We start from the raw sequence: 23,499 nt of genomic DNA on the forward strand, positions 1-23,499 counted from the left end.
CAGAACAACATACGTGAACACATGATTTGATGCATTTCATTACCCAGCCCTAGCAGCGACTGACCAGCATCCTAACTAAAGCCATGTGTTACCAAGACAGATGTCTGATAGCGAGGCACAGAACACAAGGGTATTCAAACAAAGTTTATTCACAATTCCGCAACACAATCAAGTCTACATCGTGTACATGGTATACATCAGTGGATTGAGAGTTGATGCAGGCACTGAAGTCAGTCTTCTTCTAAACTAATCATCTCAGCCTGCCCACTGTCTCCAAGCAAGGCCAGCAACCTCCTATAGCCATTCCTAAAAAAAGAAGAATTTTTTATTAGAAATTGATGCATAGTAGAAAGCAAACGGGAATGCTAATGGGTAGCACTGGTTTCTTCTCAGTTCTCAGCTGACATCTAGGTTTACTTCTGGCGTACCTGAGTGAGGTATTCTTTCCCAGACCTCTCTTGCACTCTGTCTTTCTCAGGCTCAGTGTCAGAAAGGGAATAAGAGCCGCCACTGTGAAGGGGTGAAGGACGGCTACAACTTCTAGAACATTATACACTTGCTGATCGTATACGCCTTCATTCTCATCCACAAAGGCCCTGGGAACGGGAAAAAGCAGGTAAGTTTGAATGAGAGTGTACAGACTCTAAAGCTGTTCAGAGTGGTGTGGGTTCATTACCGTAGGATTGCAGTAGTGTGTTCACATGGCTGTTCTCCGACCGCAGCCGTGCACCTCTCCACAATGAGCTGTGTAACCTCTGAGCTCAGCCTTTTTACTGAAGAAAAATAACAGGCATTTGATTAAATAAAAATAATGAAATATAATTGACTGTAACTACTAGTTATTAAGTGTTTATTAATTATGATTTCTCTAACTCGTGTTTTAGCAATGCCCCTTACTACTTGTATTTTTAGATTTTTGGTTAAAAAGGTTGGTCTGTAGAATCTACAGGTCTTCACAGGTCTAACTTCCAGCTAAAATATTTCCAGTGCACAAAAAGCTATTTATAATAAAGTAATTTTTTTGGTTTATATATATTTTTCCCCCACACTATGTTAGAGAATAATACAAACACAATCATCATTTATTGTAACTGGAGTAAGAACAGTTTGTGCCAAATATACCCAAAGATACCCAAAACATTTTAAATATTACTCCATCATTTTATATTGTAACTATATTACCATTCAGAAGGTTAAGGTCAGCAGATTTTTTTTGCATTAAATTGCTCAAAAATGACAGACATTTACGCTGTGACCCTAGAGGTCTGTTCTTCATATGTGGATTACTCAATTAGCTGCATTTGATTATTGACGATTTGACATGATCCAGGATTGTTTTGTTTCTTTAAAACTCATCTGAGAGTTGTTGTCATAACAACAGTTCTGGGGGCTCAAACCTGCTCTGGAGCAGCAGCTTATTTCATATGAACAGGATTAGATCAGGTCTTTTCAAGCAAAGGTAAAAAAGAACGCATGTACCGAATATGATATTTTCTTACAGTCATTGTTATATACACTTGGGAAAGTAGTACATAGTTTTAAAAATTATATAACAGACAGGCACACTAATTAACTTTTTTTTCATTTAAAGGAATAATAATTTATGCAGTCATGCACATGTTTTGACAGCTAATATGTCGGTGATTTGATGCTTTGCAAAAGTTGCAGACACCTATCAAAATGCTTTATGAAGCAAAATAAGCTCTATGCACAGAGTTTTAAAGCCAACGATAAACCTCTGGTGAACGCTTAATGCGACAATTTTCAATTTCACAAGGTTATTTTTACAGCATTGATGTTGTAATGTAATGTAATTACAATACATTCAGTTGAATAGACTTAAGCTTTCATTTATTTGTTTAAGCGTGAAACAATATGAAAGACCCTTGTAACTACTAGTGGCACCAGTAGCCACAGGCTAGCACAGAAATTTAATTGAAAATACTTTAAAATAAACTGTCCTATTTTAAAGACAGGGCGGGAGGAAATGGAATTTAGTGCATTGCTTCTTGTCCGATCTGAGACCCACTTCATATCGTATACATAACAGGCAGTGAAGACCGCTGATTTAAAAAAAAAAATCAGATCTTAAATGTGACAATTTTGTAATGGTAAGACAGCTCACCGGAAGCTCTTGGTCTGCCTGGCTGAAAATTAAAAGTCCATGTGCATATACGCCATTAAGGTAAACAGTCAGTTATTCCTTACGGCCTAGTCTACTATAATAAAGAAAAATTCCACTCTAAAAGTAAAAAAAATCTAGACACATGAATATGTAAAGCCTGTAGCCCACAACTAAAGTGGAAAGTTATTGTGTATCATATTTTACAAACCTTTTATTAGGAAATTTATGTAATCTTGCTCACATGGATAATTAAATATTAATCAGATGATGTCATCACACAGCTGTGCCATCAGCCAATCGTTGCATTGCTGATCATGATTTCAACGATCAATAGATCTGCCCTTCACAACACAAGTAGTGATCTCAGATCACTTCATCCAGACATTTTAATCTGATTCACACTCTTTTGAAGAACCAAATTAGCCTAAAATCAATAGCCGCGTTTCCACTATCGCGCCTAAAGCGAGCGAGCCAAGGCCAGTGGGGTTTCCACTGTCACTTCCGGGGCCTAATCGGGCCAAAGTGGGGCTTTCTTGGGGCCAGCGGCCGGCCTTTTTCGGCCCGCCGAATACCTTGGGCCAAGGAGGGCCAGCTGGGGCTTCGGGGCGGAGTGAAAAGAGAGGCAGGCAGTTTTCTGATCGCACATGAGTACATGCGCCAAACAAATAAAGAAATAAGGGAAAGAAAACATCTAGCCTTATAGTCTGGGGTCTTTTTGCGTATGATCACCCTTATGTTTCCCTTTTAAATGTAAGGCTGCTGCATAAAATAATAGTTTTAATTTATAGTGACGTTTTTTGCTGCGTCCTCCTTTATGTTTCAATAACGCATAATAATCTTTACACCATATTAAAGACACAGCAGACAATAAATGTTTTCGAGAGTTTTTGTCAAGTTTAAAATGTTTGTTTTTGCGCGTTTAGATGCCTGTATGTGTGTGAGACCGGGCAAAAGCGCTCCTTTACAGCTCTGTTATGCCGCGAGCAGCTTTTTTCTTTATTTATTTTGGAGACAATACACAATATAAATACAACAGAAAGACATAAAACTTAACAAATTATGTGCCCACTTTCGTAGACTTTAAACAATATAGTGTCATATCTTGATAAAATAGCCTGAGCTATATTGAAATATAATTTAAAGAATTACAAATATCGGATTTGACAGTCTTGATGAAAATTTGTGAGATTTTGTCAAATCTAGTGATTTCTAAAAGATAACATTTCACAGGAGGAATTGTAGTACTAGAATCACTTACAGAGACTTTTTTTCAGCTTTTGAGTGCTAAATTTAGAACCAATGACTTTAAGTTTAACACGCTTTTCAAAAACATCATGTGAATGGACCTTCATCTGGCATGTCCCCTGCCTACCTTGTGGTTCATTCACCAGCATTAAACAGCGCAGCACTGAAGGAAGGGGTATCGTGAGCAGGGCAGGATCTCTGTCACTGTTCCTTTTCAGGAGCTCCAACAGAAAACAGAGAACAGCTGCAAGTCGAGGAGGAGGAGCGAGACCTTTAAACTGGAGGAAGTTCTCTCTGCAGAAACAGAAACTATTGTTGAAAATCTGGACATCTGTTTCTCTAGGTGTAAACATGAAATCATGCTAAAAAAGAAGAGGAAAGACTTGCACCTCAGCACATGCAGAATGCTCTTCCTGAGTCTTTCACCCTGTGGACTGGGTGTAGATTCACAGGCCGCCAGCAGGACAGGATGATTGACCACTGCTCCAGTAGAGGGTGTGGCTGGGAGGAAGCGGCTAAGGTACTGTGAAATGACACTGTGCTGCTGCTGCTTCAGGTACGCCCCCTGAGAATGGGACACGCTCACTGCCACGGACAAACCCTAGAGATGCCAACACAATCTCAGTTAAGATCACAATTAACAATGACCTCAGGATTTCCTAAAAGATTGAGTATAAAGTGAGTATTGGATTAGGAGGCGCATTAACCTGCAGGAACATAGGCAGACTGTCTTTGAGGGCTGACAGCATTTGAGTGTGTGCAGCAGTGTCCTGTTGGAGGAGAGCGTGGGGCAGTAAAAGCACATCTACAATGCGGAAGAGCAGCTGCTGGGCTTTAGAGGTGGCCAATAGGTGGCTCCAGTGCTTGACCAAACAGCCTGAAAAATGTACAGTCACAATAAGTTTATAGTAAACATGAAGTTCGCCACCACAGGTTTGAGATGTACCAAATACTCATGAGAGAAAAAAAGCGCAATAAGTCATAATCTTGGGTGCGTTTATGAAAACCATTGCTAGCCACAAGTGCTAGTTCACAAGTTCAATCGTTACAAACATAAGCTGCGTCCCAAATGGCACACTATACACTCATGCACTATGTACTTATGCACTTACACACTCAACAGGATAGTATATGTATGTAGTGGTGTCCCAAATGGCACACTAATGTTTTTTTACTAAGTGGAAATTCAATTATCAAAGAATTATCAAATAATACCTGCCGTGAGTATTGCTGCATTCACCATCGGGAGGCGCTATAATCACTCTCGTAGGAGAATTTTGCTTTCACCATCCATAAAAAAATAATAATAATAAAATAAAAATAAAGTTATTCAACATGTGCGTCCGATAGCTCCGACCCTTCCGCTACGTAAGCAAACCTGCGGTCGTTGAGTGCGTGAAGTGTCCATCATTACACACTTCATTTTAGCGGCTGAATGAGTGCATCATCCGGGTAATTAAAGTGCACTAATTATTTTTAGAGTTTTCAGTGTGAACACACTACTTACACTATTTATACTACAAAATGGCGTAGAATAGTGCATAAGTATGCGATTTGGGACGCAGCTATAGTTCATTGATTTGTTGTTTCCCAAATCCATCATTCCAATGAACATTCACAAACTTGTACGCTTTCAATTACACCTCTAGAGCTGTAGTTAGAAGCATAGTTCCTGGTTGTGTTACAGTCCCAGTTATCTTCCCTATACCCTATTCCTTTCAAACATTCCATCATTTAAACTTAGAATGATAAACAAGCATTCAAGTAATCTCCCTTAGGTGTCATTTGCTTTAAATGTATTTTTAACAGTTTAGTTATAGCGATCTTCATATTGAAAATTGCAACCCATTCATAGTGCACGAAACCATTTATGCCATTTTGAACGCAGCCAAGGCTCATGACGAAGACTATAGATGTCCTATTATTTAAATGCAGAATTTTCACCTCCAAAGCTTTAGAAAACAAAAATATATAGCATACGCTAATGGTTTTAATTTATTAATTAGGAAATGTATCTGTACTGTATATGACATAGGCCTGTTGGTTACAACATATCTGCAGTGGTTTGAATGTGTCAAAGTTAAACAAAATAAATAAATTAATACATAAATAAAACAATATCCTACTTAATAATATAATAATAATAATTATTATAAACTATTATTATTATAAGGAGGATTTTTTTTTCATTTCTTAATAAATAGCCAACTGTAAATTATAACCATTAATGGTTTATATATGAGAGTAGAATACATGTTCGCTTTGGTTTTATGTTTTAGAATAGAATATATTTTCAATAGTATTTGTAATGGAAAGATATGGTCTATATGTGCTGTTTACATATATTTTAATTATGGAAAACGAGAGCATGATTTTCCCAAAACTAACACTGGAATTTTTTTAACGCATGTACGTGTAAAACAATATAACTTGCACAACATTTATTTGTTTTTTCTCCAAAGAAGTTGTTACCACCCCATTTAGAGTGTCCTTATAGATGTTTTATGTTATAACTAACATGATTCAAACAATGGATCTGCGACAAAGCAACTATCATTTTGGGAAACACGTCACTACATCGTTCTTTTCCCAAACAATGCATCGTACTATGGTAGTTTAGTTGCGTTGTTGTTTGAGAAACGCACCCCTGATTGGTTGAATTCTACTTTATATTTGTGTCATGCTCTTTAAAGGATGTCACACACCGGATGCGCCGCGACATGTCGCGCACATGACAGTTGAAAGTATCGCACACCAGACGTGCACATTCACATGCTATTTAAAATGAAACTAATCAAAATTACATCATGTCAAAAGACACTGACCTATGGTCCAGTACGCTAGGTGTAGGCCCTCCCGGCTCTTGTTCTGCAGGTAAGGCTTGATGTATTTAAGGATATCTCCTACATACTCCAATGCTCGAGACACTGCTGAAGAACGCTCAGAAAGAAGCTGGAGCTCACAGTAGGATCGGCCCACAGCCTGACAAACAACAAACACAGTATTTACAGGATGAAATACAGCAAGGCTTATATATTAGAGCTTGCGGTTTGAGACTGTACCTTGAGGAACACTGCCATCGCAGCTTTGGGGTCCTTGACAGCAGCAGACTGCAGGCCAGCTCTCTGCAGCACAAACTCCACTTCTGGAAGCCGGAAGACCTGTCTGGTTAACTCGGCCAACTGTTCATCCAGATTTCTGCCTGAACACACAATACCACAGCTGCTCACTCTGACACACCCAAATCATTTGAAGAATACTGATACGGCATCATTTGTGAGCAACTTCGAGTAAAGGATAATCCACACACAAATGGAAATACTCGTTTACTTGCTTGTTATAATTTGTTCTTTGCAACAACACAGCAACGGACAAACCTGAAGTTAGAATAACATAGTTGGAAAGTCAATTAACTTAAATCAATTAGGTAAATTAATCATTGTAAAGGAAGTATAAATGAATCAAGCCAGCATTTTAGGAAATTCAGCATTTTCCAATCCAAGTAGAGAGAAATTGGTCTTGTTTGGCCAAAAGAATTACATGTGGCAATTTTAAATAAAGCTACTGATTTTTAATAAGTGGTACTTTGTAAGATACAGGATCGCCACAGTTTCACTGTTAAAATAATTTTATATCTGGTTGTTTTGACCTAAATTTGACCTAAGAATTTTACTTTTTCTGGGAATTATGCCATGCACTGCATGCCACACAGGCCTGCTATGACCTGATGAGATCTTTGTACCTGCTCTTGTATCTGGAGCATCTGGGCTTTTATGGAGGTACTGTTGTAGGACACAGCGGATCCAGGCACGCACACACAAAGCTTGGGCTGAACCTGAGCCTTGTCCAGAACTAACCCAACTGACCAGTTCTCTGTGAGACACAAGATGAGTCAATCCAACTACGCAATGCATGAAAGAGCAAGTGGAGAAAAGACACTGACCCATTTTGCAGCAGGTGATTGAGATAGTGGGTTACCAGCAGGGGGTGGAGCATCTCATCCCAGCCAAAGCTCTGCATAATGGACTGGATGGGGTGGGGCTGTAGGTTTTGAGGGGCAGAGCCAGGCATGTCTAATGCCAACAGCGTGAAGCCTAATAGCATAAAATACTGTTAGGTTTAACATTCAATCCCACATTTCTCTTGAAGTGATGATACCAACCCTTTGCAGACTTCAAGGACAACACAATCTTAAGCAATACACAGATATAGTGCTCAGCATATATAAGTACACCCCTCACAAATCTATCTTTTAAATTCAGATTTTTATTAGCAAACTATACAATATTATATTTGTGCATATGCATTAGATTAGTCAGTACTAAAGCCAAATCCGGAGCTTATCTAACAAATTAGCTTAAGATAACCGTTCAAAAATTAGCACACCTAAATTTAAGTTATAAAAAAATATCAAATACAAATTTAAAAAAGGAAAAATCAAGAGAAGAAAAAAAAAAAAGGAAATATTTGAAATTTAGGTTGTAGTTTATTTTTTATAATTTATAATTTTTTGTACATTTATTTACATAGGTTGTAATTTATTTTTGCAAAATTTTGCTTAAATTTAATTGTATTATCTTTCGATTTCTAAATATGTTTGGTGACTAAAATTTTATTTTAATTAATATATCTGTTGCATAAAGCTGTTTTGTTTAAATGCACCAAAATACACTGAGAAATTTAATTGAATTTCTCTCGTTAAACAGAAGTGTAGTTCAAAAGCAAGAAAGTCAGCAGGTCATAATACTCATTTGCCAAAATCAATCAAACTACCCCCCAAAAAACAAACCGATGAGTTATTTTGTATTTGTGCATCAGAACGGCTGCACATGAAGACAATTCCCTTCTATTCAGCTCTTTTGAGGCAGAACTCAGAGAGAAAAGCCAGCCATGCAAAGAGAGCCCCTGAGAGAACAAGAGTTCATTTTCTCCGTTTCCCTGACCTGCTGCGGCGTCCGCGAGCTGTGGCGGGGGGGTCTGGGAAAGCCTCATGCTGCACAGGAAGGGGAAGAAGTGGGACCAGAGTGCCGCTGCTACCGCTTGGTGGCGCTCTTTAGCCACGCTGGGGAGAGGAGCCCAGCTGGGAGAGTCTACAGAGTGAGACGGCTGGCCACAGCGCTGGTGAACTCTCCTAAAGAAACAAACAGAGAAACACATTAATGCCAGACACACACAGCAAGATTTCTCAGCCATCATGCTTATGAACTAATCCTGCTGAAAGAAACAAAGAGAGGAAAATTATTTATCGAATACCTTGAATAAATATTTATAATTAATTGAAAGGATTTTTAAAGTATGATTTTACAAATGTTTTGAAAGAAGGTTCATGTACTAATCAAGACTGCACTTAATCAGTAAAAATATATAATACTGTCAAATGGTATTATTGTTTCAATTTCTTTTTTATGGTATTTTTGTTTCCATAACTTAGTCTTCAGTGCCATGTATTATTTTAAAAATAATTCTGATACCCTGATTTGGCATTCAAAAAACAAGGTGGAAACATTTTGGAAACAATTTTTTAGGATTCTTTGATGAAGAGGAGATTTGTAACAACAGCATTTATTTATCTCTATTTTTGAACTGTATTTCTATAATATATCTTACGATATAAATATTCTAAATATAATCATGTGTATTATACTCATTTAAATTATACATCCTTTAAATAAATGTTGAATTTTTTTTAATTTACTGTAATTCTTAAAAATATATTTTTGAAAGTATTTCTATAAAATAGGATTTCAGACCTCAAAGATCTTAACTGTAGTGTATTCATATTATATAAATAAAATAATTATATGAAATATATATTATTATTCATTCATTACCCTTCGGCTTAGTCCCTTTATTCATCAGTGGTTGCCACTGTGTAATGAACTGCCAACTTTTCTAACATATATTTTACCCAGCAGATGCCCTTACAGCTACAACCCAGTACTGGGAAACAGGGTTGTCACGATACCATTAATTCATGTTACGATTCTATACCAGCTGAATATTGTGATACCAAGCAGTATTGCAATACTGGAATTGTAAATCAAATCCATGATATAATAAAAAAAATTCAGAAATACTATTTTAAAATGTTATAATAGTCCTACTTGAATACAAGTCATATTCCCTTATTATTAAAAAAAAAATTATTTGCACGCCACTTCACCCAAAATGTATTAGTTCTTTTAGTATATTTTGTAGATAACTGGCCAGCAAAAAACACATTAAAATAAAGATACAAATTATACCAAACAAAATTAGTAACCAAAAAAAAGTTACCTGTTTTGTTTTTTTTATATTCAGTTTTATCAGGTAGGATAAATTTAACTTTTCACAATTGTTGCTGTTGTTGTAGCCTTTAAACCATATTGACAGGAACAGAAACAAACTGATTCAGATTCGAACTGAAGTGTCAGAAATCATGCAATAGGCTACCATAAAAGGCGTAAATTCTACAGTTTTGCAATTTTAAAGGGCTCCACAGACTATTAAACTAGAATAGTTTGTTGCACAAACGTGAGCATTTTAGTGATTTTTCCACATGCAACATTATGTATTGTACATAGACCGTTAATGACGATACTACCATTTACAAACTACAGTGGCACCGCCAGTATATGAGCCATAGTATCACGATATTACCATAGTACTGTAAACCATGCAACCCTACTGGGAAACATCAATAAACACTCAGCCACACATATACACTACCGCCAATTTTCATTCATTCATTTTCTTTTTAGCTTAGTCCCTTTATTAATCAGGGATTGCCACAGCGGAATGAACACTAGGAAACACCCATATATTCCTGCGTTCACAGATAAACACTATGGGCAATTTAGCTTATTCAATTCACTTATGCCGAATGTCTTTGGACTGTGGGGGAAACCAGAGCACCTAAAGGCAATCCACGCCAACATGGGGAGAACATGCAAACTTTACACAGAAACGCCAACTGACCCAGACGGAATTCGAACCAGTGACACTCTTGCTGTGAGGCAGCAGTACTAACCACTAAGCCACCGTGTTCCCTAAATATTATTATATAAATTATATTATTGCAGTTAATTATAAACATCAAATAAATATAAAATGTAAAACTTGTTTCGATCACAAAGTCTGATCTTGCAAAACCGTGCTCAGTAGCAGCATTGCGTCATCATACTTCACCACTGGTCATTTTTGGCAGACACGAAACCAAAAGAATGAGAAGCTTCAGTTTTGAAGTAAAAATAAATAAATAAAATCAGCCCTTTCTTCCTAAATTCAGTCAGCTTGACAAAATTTCTTGAGTTTCATGACCCCACATCACATCTTTTCAGATTTACACGTTTGTCTCTTTCGCTTTCTTTAGTTTGACTGCTGCCTTTCTCCCTGTCTGCATTATCTCAGCCCCCTCTGCCCTCTCTTTGGCTGCAGATTCTCCTCATCTCTCTGGACAGAGGGATTAGTCGGTGTGTGCTGGTGTGGGGCAAGCGCAAGCAGCTCCTCCATGGCCATGCAGTAGCTGTGCGTTTGGGTCTGAATGGGAGGCTGAGAGCACGAGTTTGGCTCTGCAGCGGCTGGCATTAGCTCAGATAAGCAGCTGAAGGGGCTGTAATCTCATTTAGACTGGAGATGATCCTCCTGTCCTGTCATTCTCAGCGATGAAAGCGAGAGCGCCAGGGAAAGGGCCGGGGCGAGCGTCACGTGCGCACTCACATGCACACACCTTCGCGCCTTCCAGCAAGGTTGCATCTAATCCAGGGAGAGCTGAGACAATCGATTAGAGAGTGAATTCATTAGCTTCGTTACCGCGGCGGAATGGGCCTTTCACACCCATCAACCCTCATTGTTCAAGACATCGTCAGAGACCCCACTTAATCCCCTCACTGCGGCGTCTTACACGCACACACCCCGTACCATCTGAACACTCGTTTAATCTCTCCCCGGACTGCAGCACAGATTCTGAACACACACCTCTGGAACGTACACACAGCGACTTACACGATCATGCCGGGCGCCCTCGTGTAAACTGACACACAGAATCACACAGACAGATAAGCATCATGAGCACGCCATCTGACATAGAGCGTAAGCTGTGATATCTCGCTATCGCTCAACACACACCCCGCTGATGGAGGAGCATGTCCTTCACTGCGACATTAAGAAATGGTAGTTGTTTATGACCAGGCATGCGTTATGGTATCAGCTAATATGCCTTTTAAAATTGTAAGGAGGTATACTGGAGCGGAATGGGGATCATGTACCCAAAGAAATCAAAGTTTTTATAAGGTTTGAGGTAGACCTGGGCCGATAACTGATATTATATCGAATCAATAATAAGCTCTGGACCTTTTTACTCCATATTGATATAGAAGCCAATCACACAGCAGAAATGTGCAACAATGGGAATCTGTGGGAATCTGAGAGTGTTTTGATATTAGAGACCGTGTTTTTGGCCACGGAAAATTAATAGACTAAAAATATATTATGCCATTTAATAGACCCTCTAATTTTTGTGGCTAATTTATGTTCACATTTCAATAGTATATATATCAACATAAACATTTGTAAAACAATTTCATAGAGTCTTTAAAATTTTAGGCACTCAATATTGAGGAGTAATAGAGTCAAATATCCAGATATAAAAGATTTGATTATTTCTGTACAATTTATGTTGTGTTGGCTTTTACCAAATCTATGTACACATTTATACAATGGATGCAGCATCAGGGATTCGCACACCTCAGTACAATTTTGATTAACAATAAAACACATCCTTACTCCCTCTCAGCTGTAAAAATTGCACATTTCTTGCACATTCTCAAGACATTAATGTATAGTTAGGAGTAATGGACACTAGGGCTTTGTTTTGATAGTTTTTTTTTTTTTTTGGATCTCCAAGTAACATCCTTATCTAATGTTTTTGATATTCTAGTAAATGATTACCAAGTAGCAAATTATAGTTCATTGCTTTTAGGTAATTTAATCCTGCCAGTTTAATAAAAACACCAGAAGATTAATCACTAAATATGTTTCACTCCAGTACTTCCCACACATAGACTTTATTTGGGTGGGCCTCCCAGGTATATTAAAAGCTTCCCAAGTATATTTAATGACAGTTTTTTTTCTTCTTTTTTTAACAATATTATCAACCTTTTACACTTTTTTTAATCCGCCGAGATATCCAAAACATCCATGTTCGATTAACCAGTGGAAAGTCTTCTCTCACCCTACTTATTTTGTACTGCTGATTGTGTGTGCACGAAAACTGTCAACAACACTTTCTCACGTGCTCTGTAGAGACCCACAGAGATGTGTATTTTTGAGGCTTAAAAATTTGTCGTGCCGGTCTTTGTAAATCTCAAAACGTCCGGGAGTCGATTTTTGCTTTTACTTTCTCAAGTTGTTGTGGTTTTTCATTACCATTTTATTAAAAAACACTTTACGCTTGGCTTTACAGCAGACAGCGCAAACAGCCGTGAGACAGAGAGAAAAAGTAAATAACAGATTCTTTAATCTAAATGATTCCAAAACTTTACTGTGTACTCAGAGAGGACGAATCTAAACTGGATGCAAAATATATCTACATCATTGGAAATAATTAACTCATTTGCCTTATTTTAATTATCTACACTTTTTATTCTAATTATTAATGAATTATTAATAAATATTTATTTATTTTTAGAGATATTGTCTCTTCATTAATTTTTCCTGTAATTTAGTTCTCATTTGCTGTATATGTTATTAATTTGATGATATTGATATATTACATATTTTAAACATATCTAAAATCCTTTATCAATACTGTACTAAATGTCATGCCAATAAAGCAACCTGAACTTGAGAACCTGAAAGGGAGAAAGTGAGCAGCTGTGTGCAGATTGCTCCTAAATAGCATAAAAATAAGAGAAATTCTTTTTTATTTCAGCAGCCTTTTTTAAAACTTTAAACCACTGAAAAGAAATGATGAACAAGTATCATAATAAATAAAAGTATTGTTAAAAATCCGACTAACACAGCAAGTAAATTTCAAACCTGTGTCGAAACACTGCACTCATTAATAAATCTTTACACAAAATACACTACAGCACCTTTTTAAAGCAACTTGTTTTTTGAAACCAAGTTAAACCTGGTTTGTGTTCTTACACGAGTTTGACAAATAGCCCCTGCTGTGTTGAGCAGAAACAGAGAGAAACGGTGATAATGCTCACCACCTCCCTTCTTGGCCTCAGTGTCACTGCGCTCTCTGTACTCCTGAGGGGAAAAGGGGCGCACGGCGAAAGCGCAGCGGGGAGGAACCAGATTAATCGATTGGCGAGAACTCGATTAGTCACTTGGCAAAGGCGCCACCGTGCTGCAGGGGTCACCATTGCGATCTCACTGCCCACACACACAGAGGATCGTGGCAGGGAATGCGATGAGGAGAATTAGAGCGTGACTAGAGCCTGGCCTGTGTTATCTGCGTGAATCATCCGTCAGTTACAGTCTGCCTTACATCGCCCCGTGTACGCGTGCTGGCTAATTCACGTAAGGCTTGCACACACTGTCTCCATCCTAAGAGCCATAATGAAGCCAGGGTTCAATTTACCAGACCACATAATATCGCGTTAATTGTGTCAGTGAAAACGCATTAATAAAAACGATACAACAGAACCGTGGTGAAATTAAGAGTAATTTGTGAAGACACGTTGAAGAGCGCCCCGTCTCTTTAAACTGGGTCAGCGGGATCTTGGTGCCAATGTGAGCCAGTTCAGGAAAAACTTGATTTTATCGCCTATTAATGTGCAAATGAGTGGCCTCCCACCCTGAGATCCTGCCTGGCAATTGTGGGAATTAGTAGCATTAAACTGATTCAGAGTTAGATGGGTAAGATGAGAGGAGTGGACACTTAAGCATTGGATTCTTTACCTTAAAGGACTGTGTATGTGAGTGTGTGTATGGACACTCACAAAGTTGGACACCTTACTCGATCGCACCCTAGCCACCTTTGACCACGTCAGCCATGTAAGGCACACCAGTGTCCCTGCCATGAACTCGTCCCTCCCTTCAGTTCAGTCCACACTCAACTGTCTACAGCCAGAACCAGACCCATGGGCAGAAACTCAACACAGCTCTCTTCCAGCACCTGTACAGTCTGACCCGAGTGCCACGGGCCCCTAGAGATGCACGAGGACCTCTGCGCACAATGGATAAGCTTATCTCTATGCAGTGTTGTAACTACTGCACAATCAAGCCATTGTCAACATATGAGGGATGCAGGGGAGAGATTTGAGCTGTGCAGGGGCCAGGGTGCCATATGTAAAAGCCTTTGGGATTACTGTGTATTTGTGTGTTCGAGGAACTGCCACGTCTAAGAGTAAAGTGTGTGTGTACTCTCACCGTAATTGTGCCAGCACCGTCTGCAGGAAGCCCAAAGCGGAGCTGAGCTCGGACTGGCGGCAGGCGGGCAGCAGGAGTCCAAAGCCCTCGTTCAGAAGCCTCTCCTCTGACAGGGTAAGATTAGGACTCGTCTCGAACACCTCGCTCACCCCTTCCAGGTATGAGCTAAGTGGTGCCCAGAGAGCTAGCTTGCGTGAAGGCTCGGTGGTCTTCAGGTAGAACTCGCGGGCCGCTTGGCTGAAGTAGACGGCCAACTGCTCCGCCAACGCGCCAACATCCAGTCCCTTCTCCAAATACAGCAGCACAAGAGCCAGCTGGCCCCTCCACTGCAGCGCACGCAGGGCCAGGGGCGTGGAGTTGGTGGGCAGCATGGCCAGTAAGTCGCAAGCTCGGCTGGCCACGTCCTCCAGCTCTGCACACTGCGCCAGGACCAGGAAAAGCAGCAGGAAGTGCAGCAGGCCCGTGTCAGAGAGCTCCGTCATCCGCCTCTGGTGGAACTTTGAGTAGAGTCTATATGGACATACGAGACAGACGTGGTCATAATGGTGAATAAAAATTGCTGAAACAAACCAGTTATCTTCAAGATTTTATCTCTCTTTATGTTCATATAACTTCTACCATTACTGGACACAAACTAAATCTAAACAAATGTGGAAAGTTTATTGAAATTTATGAAACTTTGATCTAAATGCATGGTGTCTAAAATTCTGTAGCTGTAGTAAAAATGGTCCTATTATGCACTGTATTATCATTGAAACATTTTTATTTTTCATACTGGACTTTTTCATGCTTTGCTAAACCTGCCACTGCCCCCAACACAAAAGTATTATTTTTTAAAAGTCATTTCATGTTTAATACATTTCAATAAATCATAACTTTTGTTCACATTTTTCTCAACTAAAAACAGTAAGCCTGAACAAACTATTTCAATCAACATTTTTATTTCATGACAACTTTTGTTTTCAAGGCATAAATATTAATGTCAAATTCAATGAATGCAAACCAGTATCTCACAATCTGTAGCTGCATCCCAAATCGCATACTTATGCACTACTCAATGTCATTTTGTAGTATAAATAGTGTAAGTAGCATGTTTACATTGAAAACTCTAAAGATAATAAGTGCACTTTAATTACCCGAATGATGCACTCATTCAGCCGCTAAAATTAAGTGTGTAATGATGGACACTTCACGCACTCAATGACCGCAGATTTGCTCACGTAGCAGAAGGGGCGGAGCTATTGGGTGCACATGTTGGATAACTTTATTTATTTTGGATTGTAAAAGCAAAATTCTCCTATGAGAGTGATTAAAGCACCTCCCGATGGTGAATGCGGTTATACTCACGGCAGGTATTATTTGATTGTTTGGTCATTTATTTAACTGATTTGGCAAACGTCATGAGGGAAATGGTTGGAATTTCCGCTTCGTAGGAAAACATTAGTGGTCCATTTGGGACGACACTACATACATACATGTAAATATATATAAGCTTGTGTCTTCTTTGTTACTTACTTGCTCCCTGGGCCGCTTTACGGCCGATTTTGGTATTTAGCCGCACCATGTTAGTGTTTCGTAACATCTCATCTTAACAAGGTGGGTTGTTAGCCCAATGCTCAACCCCCAACCTGGAGGACCAGGACATACACACAAACGCTATGGACATTTTAGCTTACCCAATTCACTTATACCACATATCTTTGTACTTGTGGGGCAAACCCGGAGGAAACCCACGCGAACACAAGGAAAATATGCAAACTCCACACAGAAATGCCAACTGACCCAGCTGAGGTTCGGACCAATGACATTCATGTGGTAAAAGTGATACCATTGCACCACTGTGCTGCCCATGTCTTATTTACTATTGTACCCTAAATGATGTCATCAGAATGACAATAATGGTAAAAAAAATCTAGTAGTAAAAAAATTAATAAATAAATAAAAAAAACATGTAGTTGTATATTTCTTTCTGAAAACAGCTCTAGACTTTCAGGACCTCACAATTGTGAAATGTGCGGCAATGTATAATTGGCAATACTAACATGCATTCACTGTCCAACTGGCTTTATGAACTCACAAGTGATCAATATTTAATCCATTCCAATGATATTTCAATCACACAAATTCTTTTGTAGCATAAAAATAAAAACAATGAACGAGAGATGGGTCCATCAGGATCAAAAATTTAAGCGACACTCTCACTCTGAACTAAGAACTCTACTCATCGCCAACCTCTTCCAGACGTTCAGTCTTCCTGGAGAGCTGTGTGCCTGTGAGCAGTGTATGCAAGTTTGCTTGTGTTTGTGTGTATGTGTGTGTCTGTGAGAGAGGGTGTTGTTTGATCCTCCAGGCACCACAGTGAAATGCCTTTAAAAGACCATGTTAAATGTCAGAAACACTCAGGCACACAGTGGTAGCTGCACTGTCGTGTGCGGCTCAATTTGCTGCAGCACAGGAGGAGAAATCAATATTGACCCCCTCCGCTCTCCCCTTTCTTTCTACTGTTGACTGTTTGGCCCAAACAGAACCCTGCAGGTTCCATAACAAACACACGGCACTTCAAGCAAGCCTCTGAGCATCGGTTTAATGTTTGGACAAAAACACATCACGCAAGGCTGCGGGGAGTCAAGCCACGTTGCTGCTACAGATAGACGGGGAGCACGGAAGTGTGGCGCAAGCTTTTAAAGACTGACCCGACCCAAAGAGAAATGGAAGGAAGGCTGTCGAGATATTGTTTGCGTTTCTCGCCTGTCTGTCTGGTTGTTTGTTTGTTTATCACGGACAGCTTTTTTTGTGCCTGCCACGAGCAGATGCTGCTCATTCCCCGAGTACGAGCTTGAACGTGCTCCCTGCCGATCTCATTAATGCGCCATGCGCCGTGCCTCCCACCGAGCGCGCTCCAAGCCCGAGTGGCATCAGCGAAGCCCACATCTCCTCGTGTGTTTGTGTGTGTGTGGGGAGGTGGAGATGGTCCTGGAGCCAGCCAAGTCAGCCCCCGCCACGCCATTGTTGGAAGCCTGAACGCCTGCGTTAAGGTGTATTAACCGTTATGCTCGTTAGCTAATTAGCCTCTGTGCTTGCTGCACGACTGAGCACGGTCCAGACAGAAAAATTCATTATCCAGATTTTGTCCGCTTCTGCCTCTTGCCGGAGCTCTACCAGATTGTCAACAAATCTGAGATCGGCACACAGAGGTGACAGGGTCTAAACTTTGAAAATCCCAAGGCTCATTCTCACCTGCCCTTGATCTGTCTCCAGGGGGCGCCGCCAGCATGTTCCTGGCTCAGGTGAAGGGCCAGAATCCGTAGAAAGATATGGAAGGAGTTGGCTGTGCGGTAGAGCTGAGTGTGCGAGCTGGAGCCAACCGGTGCTGGGCTACAGCAGCTTTTAGCCTGCTGCAACAGACAGAGGGGAGTCTTGCAAATACTGCCCAGTCCCGACACACCTAACCAGGGCACGGTGAAAGAGCTGTTCTGTGTGCACATGGAAAGAGAAGCCTTCAGAATTTAAAGTAGTATTGAAGTGTCTTGCACACTGATGAAGCATAAGTATGATCTAATTGAAGCATTACAGTCAACATCAAATGTTCTTCAATATATTGAATATAATTTAAGCCTGTTAGTTTTTCAAAGCTTCTTTCTGATTCAGCATGGATCTAGTGTATGAAATCTTAGTAGGAGATCTAAAAGTTACTATATAATATACAATAAAAAAATATCAGCACAACAATGTATTTATTAATCTTAGTTGATTTAGGTGCTAATTTGTACATTATTCAAATTAAAGGATGCCTCCATAAGCTCAGTAAGTGAGAGCTGTCTTGTGGTACCATCACAGCGAGGCTGAAAATCACTTTGCAACACTTTTTCATTCACTGGTGCACCATTACCATGAGGACTGCTGAATTCCTTCTAATGTTCAAAATCACCCAAAAACTCATCTTTTCTGTGAGCACTCAATTAAAAACTCGTTTCTTAACCCCTTCCTACTCTAAATTATATTTTTATAACAAAATCAGAAGATTTGCATTAGTAGCACTTGATGTGAGAACTGCCTTTTTATGATAAATCACTAGATACCTTTTTCATTTGTTGGTCGATTCAGATAAAAGTGTATCTTTATCTGTAAATTTTAGACTGTAACATGAACTGACATGAACTAAGAATAAAGCTACATTTTATTAACGATTAAACTTTAAAAATGAATTTGACCTTGCAGCAATTACTTACTAGATTTTTGCTGTAATATTCCCAGAATGTTGTGACAGCGCTGACGTTTGGACCCCACATCAAGCTGAGACTGAGGCAGCAATGGACAACCACTCGTATCTGCTCTTCTTGTGCGGCTTTCTGAAATGAGACCATATCAATATTTACATTTCAGAAGACAAAGACTGCGTCTGTAACTGCCTACGACTCAGTAGGTACTGCATTTGAATTTAAAGTATTACTCTGCTGTTAGAAAAGTACATTCTATACAGTATTAATGTAAGCAGTATAAATGGAATTCAGACGTACTACATCTGCCATTTTGTCATGGTCATGTGACCTACAAATGCATCACTTCACTTCGCTCCCATTCACGAATTCTCTCACGGGACCTCATGGCGCACTTCAGAATCTTGCTGGAAGTAGTAGGTCATCCGGCTACTTTTCGCATACTGATATTCAAATTCGGACATACTACTCGGCTTGCATACTGATTTTAGCTTACTATATAGAATGAAATCATGTGGTTTCAGATGCAGCCCATATGTATTTAATGGTAGTAAACCACCAGGAAAAACAAAAAAAAGCGTATTAACCAAATAAATTGAATCACCTTTGGATCACAGATAGACTTCAGCAGCCCGATCACAAAGCTCCAGTTATCCTCCAGTTGTTTCTGAAACAGCCACAAAGTTATCAATCTGACATTTAAATATACATCTCATCATGGGATACAGGTCAGTGTTGCTCTACCTCCTGTTGAGCAGTGCCGTTCCTGTTGTGCATCCCAATCTGGGCCAGGTGTGTGAGCAGCCACCAGGTGAAGCCCTCGGGGTCTTTACAGTGCACAGGGAATCCTGGGTCACGATCTCCTGAAGTCGTCCCCTTCAGAACAGTCTGCAGCAAGGCATTTATATAGCTCCAAAAAGACTAGATTGAAAAGTACAGTTAGAATACAAAATTGTGCAAAAAACACACAGACACGCATAAAAACTAACATGCAGCAACTGTGTGTGCTAACCTGTGTGTGTATGCTTTTGCTCCTGTGCTCCAGTAAATGTATGAGCAGAATCCATAATTCCTTTGTGCAGAGGCAGTGATAGTGATGAGTGTTCAGAGTCTCTGTTGGTCTCACCTGGAGGAAGAGAAAGAAAGATTGTTGTACCTCCTAACCTTTACACCACCGTGTATTTTATGTTTGTTTAAAAACACACCTTATTATATTTGTTCATGGCCAGGCCAATGAGATCACAAAACAGGTTGTTGACCTGGTCTTCAAAAAGACTGATGTTGGTGAGCGTCTCTCCTGTTAAGTTCACAAACTGGTGTGCGTAAACTACCTGACCTTTTGAAATCACCAGGACAAAATACTCATTAGTAGGACAGTCCCAGATTCAAGCACAATCTCAGCCCATTTCCGGCTATTGCAACATACCCATCATTCTTTGCTCCAACAGGTGCAGGATCTCTAGAACAGACCAGTGGATGTCCAGGTGCAGATGCAATAGTTGCCAGGATGGAGGAAAGAGCTGTACATGGGGTGACACTGTAAGTTTCTATTCTTTATGAGACTTTCTTTTGCTACTAGGGTGAATAATAAAATGCTGCAGATCTAAAGACTAATCAACACCCCTGGCAAAAGTTGTAAATATGAATGCATTAATGAATGCATTAAGACAAACAGTGTAATGCAGACAAAGTTGATTTATTTTATTATTTAATCTTCATTCAATATATTTCAAACTGTCCCCTTTTAGTGCAAATGTAAAAACTAAATTTAATTGGGTTAACACCACATGGGCATGACATTAAATGCTTACTGGTCAAAGAAGCCTAGATTAAAAGAAGATGGCCAAAGAGGACTTTTCTGTCATAAACTATTACAAATCACCTTGTCAAAAAATATGCTTTGCAGCAGTGTCAAGTAAGACAAATAACACAGTGTTTAAGGATGCTATATATACATACAGTATATACACATTTAAAAAAAATTCAACCCTGCAAACATACTAAATACAGAAATGGGGGCATTGCATCTTTGCGTGTGCAGAGTGAATGCAAAAGTAACTGATTTGAGTCACTTTGAAAGTGGGTCTTCAAAAAATGTTGAATATAGTCACGTAATCGGAATTGAAGATCTGCAGTATAAATGCAGCCAAAGTGTACAATTTGTGATACTAAATAGTCTTTTAAATGTGATTAATTAAGTTATTCTTGTTCTAAATATGCAAATATTTTATGGCACAAAATATTGTTACACTAGTGTATTCTGTAAATCATAGTAAAACTCTATTATGTTCTGTGTATGATATCATTAAATATCATAATTATAATGTATTTTTAATTTTTTTGCACAGACCAAACATAAAATTAAATACGCTTCGTTTAACATTTAGTGAAAAACTAAAACTTATTATTTGAACTCTGTTTAGTAGTGAACAGCTGTTGCCATTTAATCTACAGTACTATAACTATTCCCATAAGGTCGAACAAAATCTTTATGTCAGCATTATTGGCCCTACTTGGAGCACACTTTTTGACACCGACCTGAAACAGGAAACGAGCACAAAAGTGTTCTGCTGTACCTTTCCCTGGTGTTGAATAGTGAAAGCACTCTGGACATTAGCTGGCAGATTTCCGATTCGTCCAATAAGAAGTGTGATGCTGAAAAGCTCCTCCACTAAGACTGAGGGCAGCTGAGCCTCTGCGTCTTTAAAGGGGTGAACAGGACCTTCATCTAGGGATTGTGAGGGCTCCAAAAACCTGAACATTGATACAAGAAGTTAAAAATCTACTTCTGAAAGTATTGCCAAGCCATAGCACAGGTTAAGAGTACAAAAACTTTGAGCTCTCTAAAATGTGTACCTGTAAATGAACACCTTGATATAGCTGAGGAAAAGCACACACTGCTGCCTCAGTTCCTCTGCCTCATAATGAAGACTGCTTGCTTGACCTAAAAGAATATTTATTTTATTTCATCAGAATGCAACAACTTTTCCTAAAAAGTCAGTCTCCAGATGCTTACCAAAATCATGTGAGCTGGACTGCACCAGCGTTTCCAGTTTTAACACCTTTTGTCTGAAAGGAAAGACAGATTGTCAAATTAGCAGACTTCCTGTTTCAGCAGACAACGTGGCAATCCTCCAGAGCCAACACACCTGCACTCCTACCTGAACAAGCCAAACAGAAGTTTGGTAGATTCCACCAGCGCCGTCTCCGTCACCCATGGGAAGTCAAAAATATCAACTGTGTCCCCCTCAAAATCTGCAGGAGCTGGATCGAGCTTTAACAGCAACCTAAACATGGAAAAGATGATCATTTTTTATTAACCTTAGACAAACTGAAACAGATTAAAGCATCACTGTTATAACACCGAAACTAAGCACCTCTTCAGGGCTCCTCTGCTGATGTAGCCATTTGATGATAGCCGTCCTGTGTCTTCTCTGCCTGCTTCATAAGCACAGGTGAAGCAAGGAGGCCGACTGGGAGCAGATTCACCATAATGATTCAGAGCAGATGGAGACACAGGTGGAGTGAGGGACTGTGAGAACTCACTCTCCATGTCAACAATGTGCAAACAGACCACTGGGAAGAGAGCTAAATAGAAAAAAAAAAATGTTGTAAAACCCCATTTTAGCGATGTATTAAAGTGGCTAAGATAATCAAACAACTGTTTAATAAAAACAAACTAAAGACATTTGTCTGGACTGAATGCAAGACAATCTTGAACGAAGAAAAGATGTGAAGTTGGTTTTATATTCGCACATTCATCCATTTTTGAACTTGAAGACAACAAGTGACACGGGTCCTATATTATACTTTGAATATTCACGCAAGTATGACTTTAAAACAACATAAGCTCTATTTATTTGACCGTGAACAGTGTATTAACTGAAAATATGATTTCCCTACTTAGAATTTGCAAATAATGCTTTTCTGAAATTATATTATTGAGGAAAACGTCAGAATTTGCGAACATAAAACTGACTTTACCTCAATGGAAAATGCTTTGTTTTAAATAGTGGTAAAGTTGGTTTTATATTTAAATATTAAGACATTCTCAATTTCTCCTTAATAATATTATTTCAGAAAACTATTCTTTGCAAATTGTAAATAGGGAAACCATATTAGCAGCAAATGGCTATCACAGTACAACATTGTTTACAGTGAATTAGATAGTGTTAATGTTGTTTAGAAGTCATACTTACATGCTAATTCTAATCGAATATTCAAAGTAACATGGTAAACAATACAGAGGCTGCTAAATAAACGAATGTGCGAATATAAAACCAACTTTACCTTTATTGGTTTTAACTGGTGTTGTTAGCAGTTGAACGCTTTGTATTTAAAGCACTAAATTGTCAGTCATCGGCGTGTAAGTTGTATCATCAGAAGGCGAAACCTTTCCTCTTCGTCGAATACAGGCGTTTTTGTCATTCAGGCTGTAACAACTTCAGTAACACTTACTTCAGCCACTGTTGACAATTTCTGCGTCCTTCTTCCCAGTGTCAAAGCACTCCCGCGCTACAGTCACGCTCACCCCGCGCATGCGCGCAACCG

General features: G+C 39.2%; 2 protein-coding genes across 25 annotated transcripts in view; one reads left to right on the plus strand and one right to left on the minus strand.

Moving 5' to 3' along the window:
* LOC137487924 (uncharacterized) overlaps nt 1–23,499 on the plus strand; it is a 410,987-nt gene that overhangs the window by 2,306 nt on the left and 385,182 nt on the right. For 13 of the 21 annotated variants that reach the window (XM_073926252.1, XM_073926253.1, XM_073926255.1 and 10 more), the window contains exons 2-3: nt 479–616; nt 20,397–20,487. The gene's annotated coding sequence lies outside the window, so the exon portion shown is untranslated. Of the gene's footprint in view, nt 1–478; nt 617–10,786; nt 12,470–18,985; nt 19,155–20,396; nt 20,488–23,499 lie in introns of those variants that run through there. The other 8 variants (XM_073926259.1, XM_073926260.1, XM_073926264.1 and 5 more) reach the window with 3 other exon arrangements.
* mms22l (MMS22-like, DNA repair protein) lies at nt 134–23,465 on the minus strand. Of its 4 annotated transcripts, none has more exons than XM_005158355.6 (25): nt 23,407–23,465; nt 22,326–22,536; nt 22,110–22,235; nt 21,965–22,017; nt 21,805–21,892; nt 21,525–21,702; nt 20,375–20,468; nt 20,154–20,284; nt 19,961–20,074; nt 19,693–19,869; nt 19,553–19,615; nt 18,961–19,080; nt 17,969–18,204; nt 14,732–15,241; nt 8,314–8,501; nt 7,314–7,464; nt 7,113–7,243; nt 6,433–6,572; nt 6,196–6,352; nt 4,078–4,247; nt 3,760–3,971; nt 3,498–3,664; nt 677–773; nt 429–596; nt 134–306 (listed from the first exon to the last, which is right to left on the minus strand). In XM_005158355.6, the coding sequence occupies exons 2-25, from the start codon at nt 22,499–22,501 to the stop codon at nt 231–233; spliced, it is 3,723 nt and encodes a 1,240-aa protein (XP_005158412.1). In that variant the 5' UTR covers nt 22,502–22,536; nt 23,407–23,465; the 3' UTR covers nt 134–230.

Source organism: Danio rerio, chromosome 16 (genome assembly GCF_049306965.1).
Source record: "Danio rerio strain Tuebingen ecotype United States chromosome 16, GRCz12tu, whole genome shotgun sequence".
NCBI classification, from domain to species: domain Eukaryota; kingdom Metazoa; phylum Chordata; class Actinopteri; order Cypriniformes; family Danionidae; genus Danio; species Danio rerio.

What these genes read in the sequence shown, in the direction of transcription:
- mms22l (XM_005158355.6), bottom strand. Translation starts at nt 22,501, where the DNA reads ATGGAGAGTGAGTTCTCACAGTCCCTCACTCCACCTGTGTCTCCATCT. An exon ending in AATATTACAGCAAAAATCTA is followed by an intron (nt 18,205 to 18,960) that starts GTAAGTAATTGC and finishes ATGTGCACACAG; the next exon opens with AACAGCTCTTTCACCGTGCC. An exon ending in GGAAAGAATACCTCACTCAG is followed by an intron (nt 307 to 428) that starts GTACGCCAGAAG and finishes TTCTTTTTTTAG; the next exon opens with GAATGGCTATAGGAGGTTGC.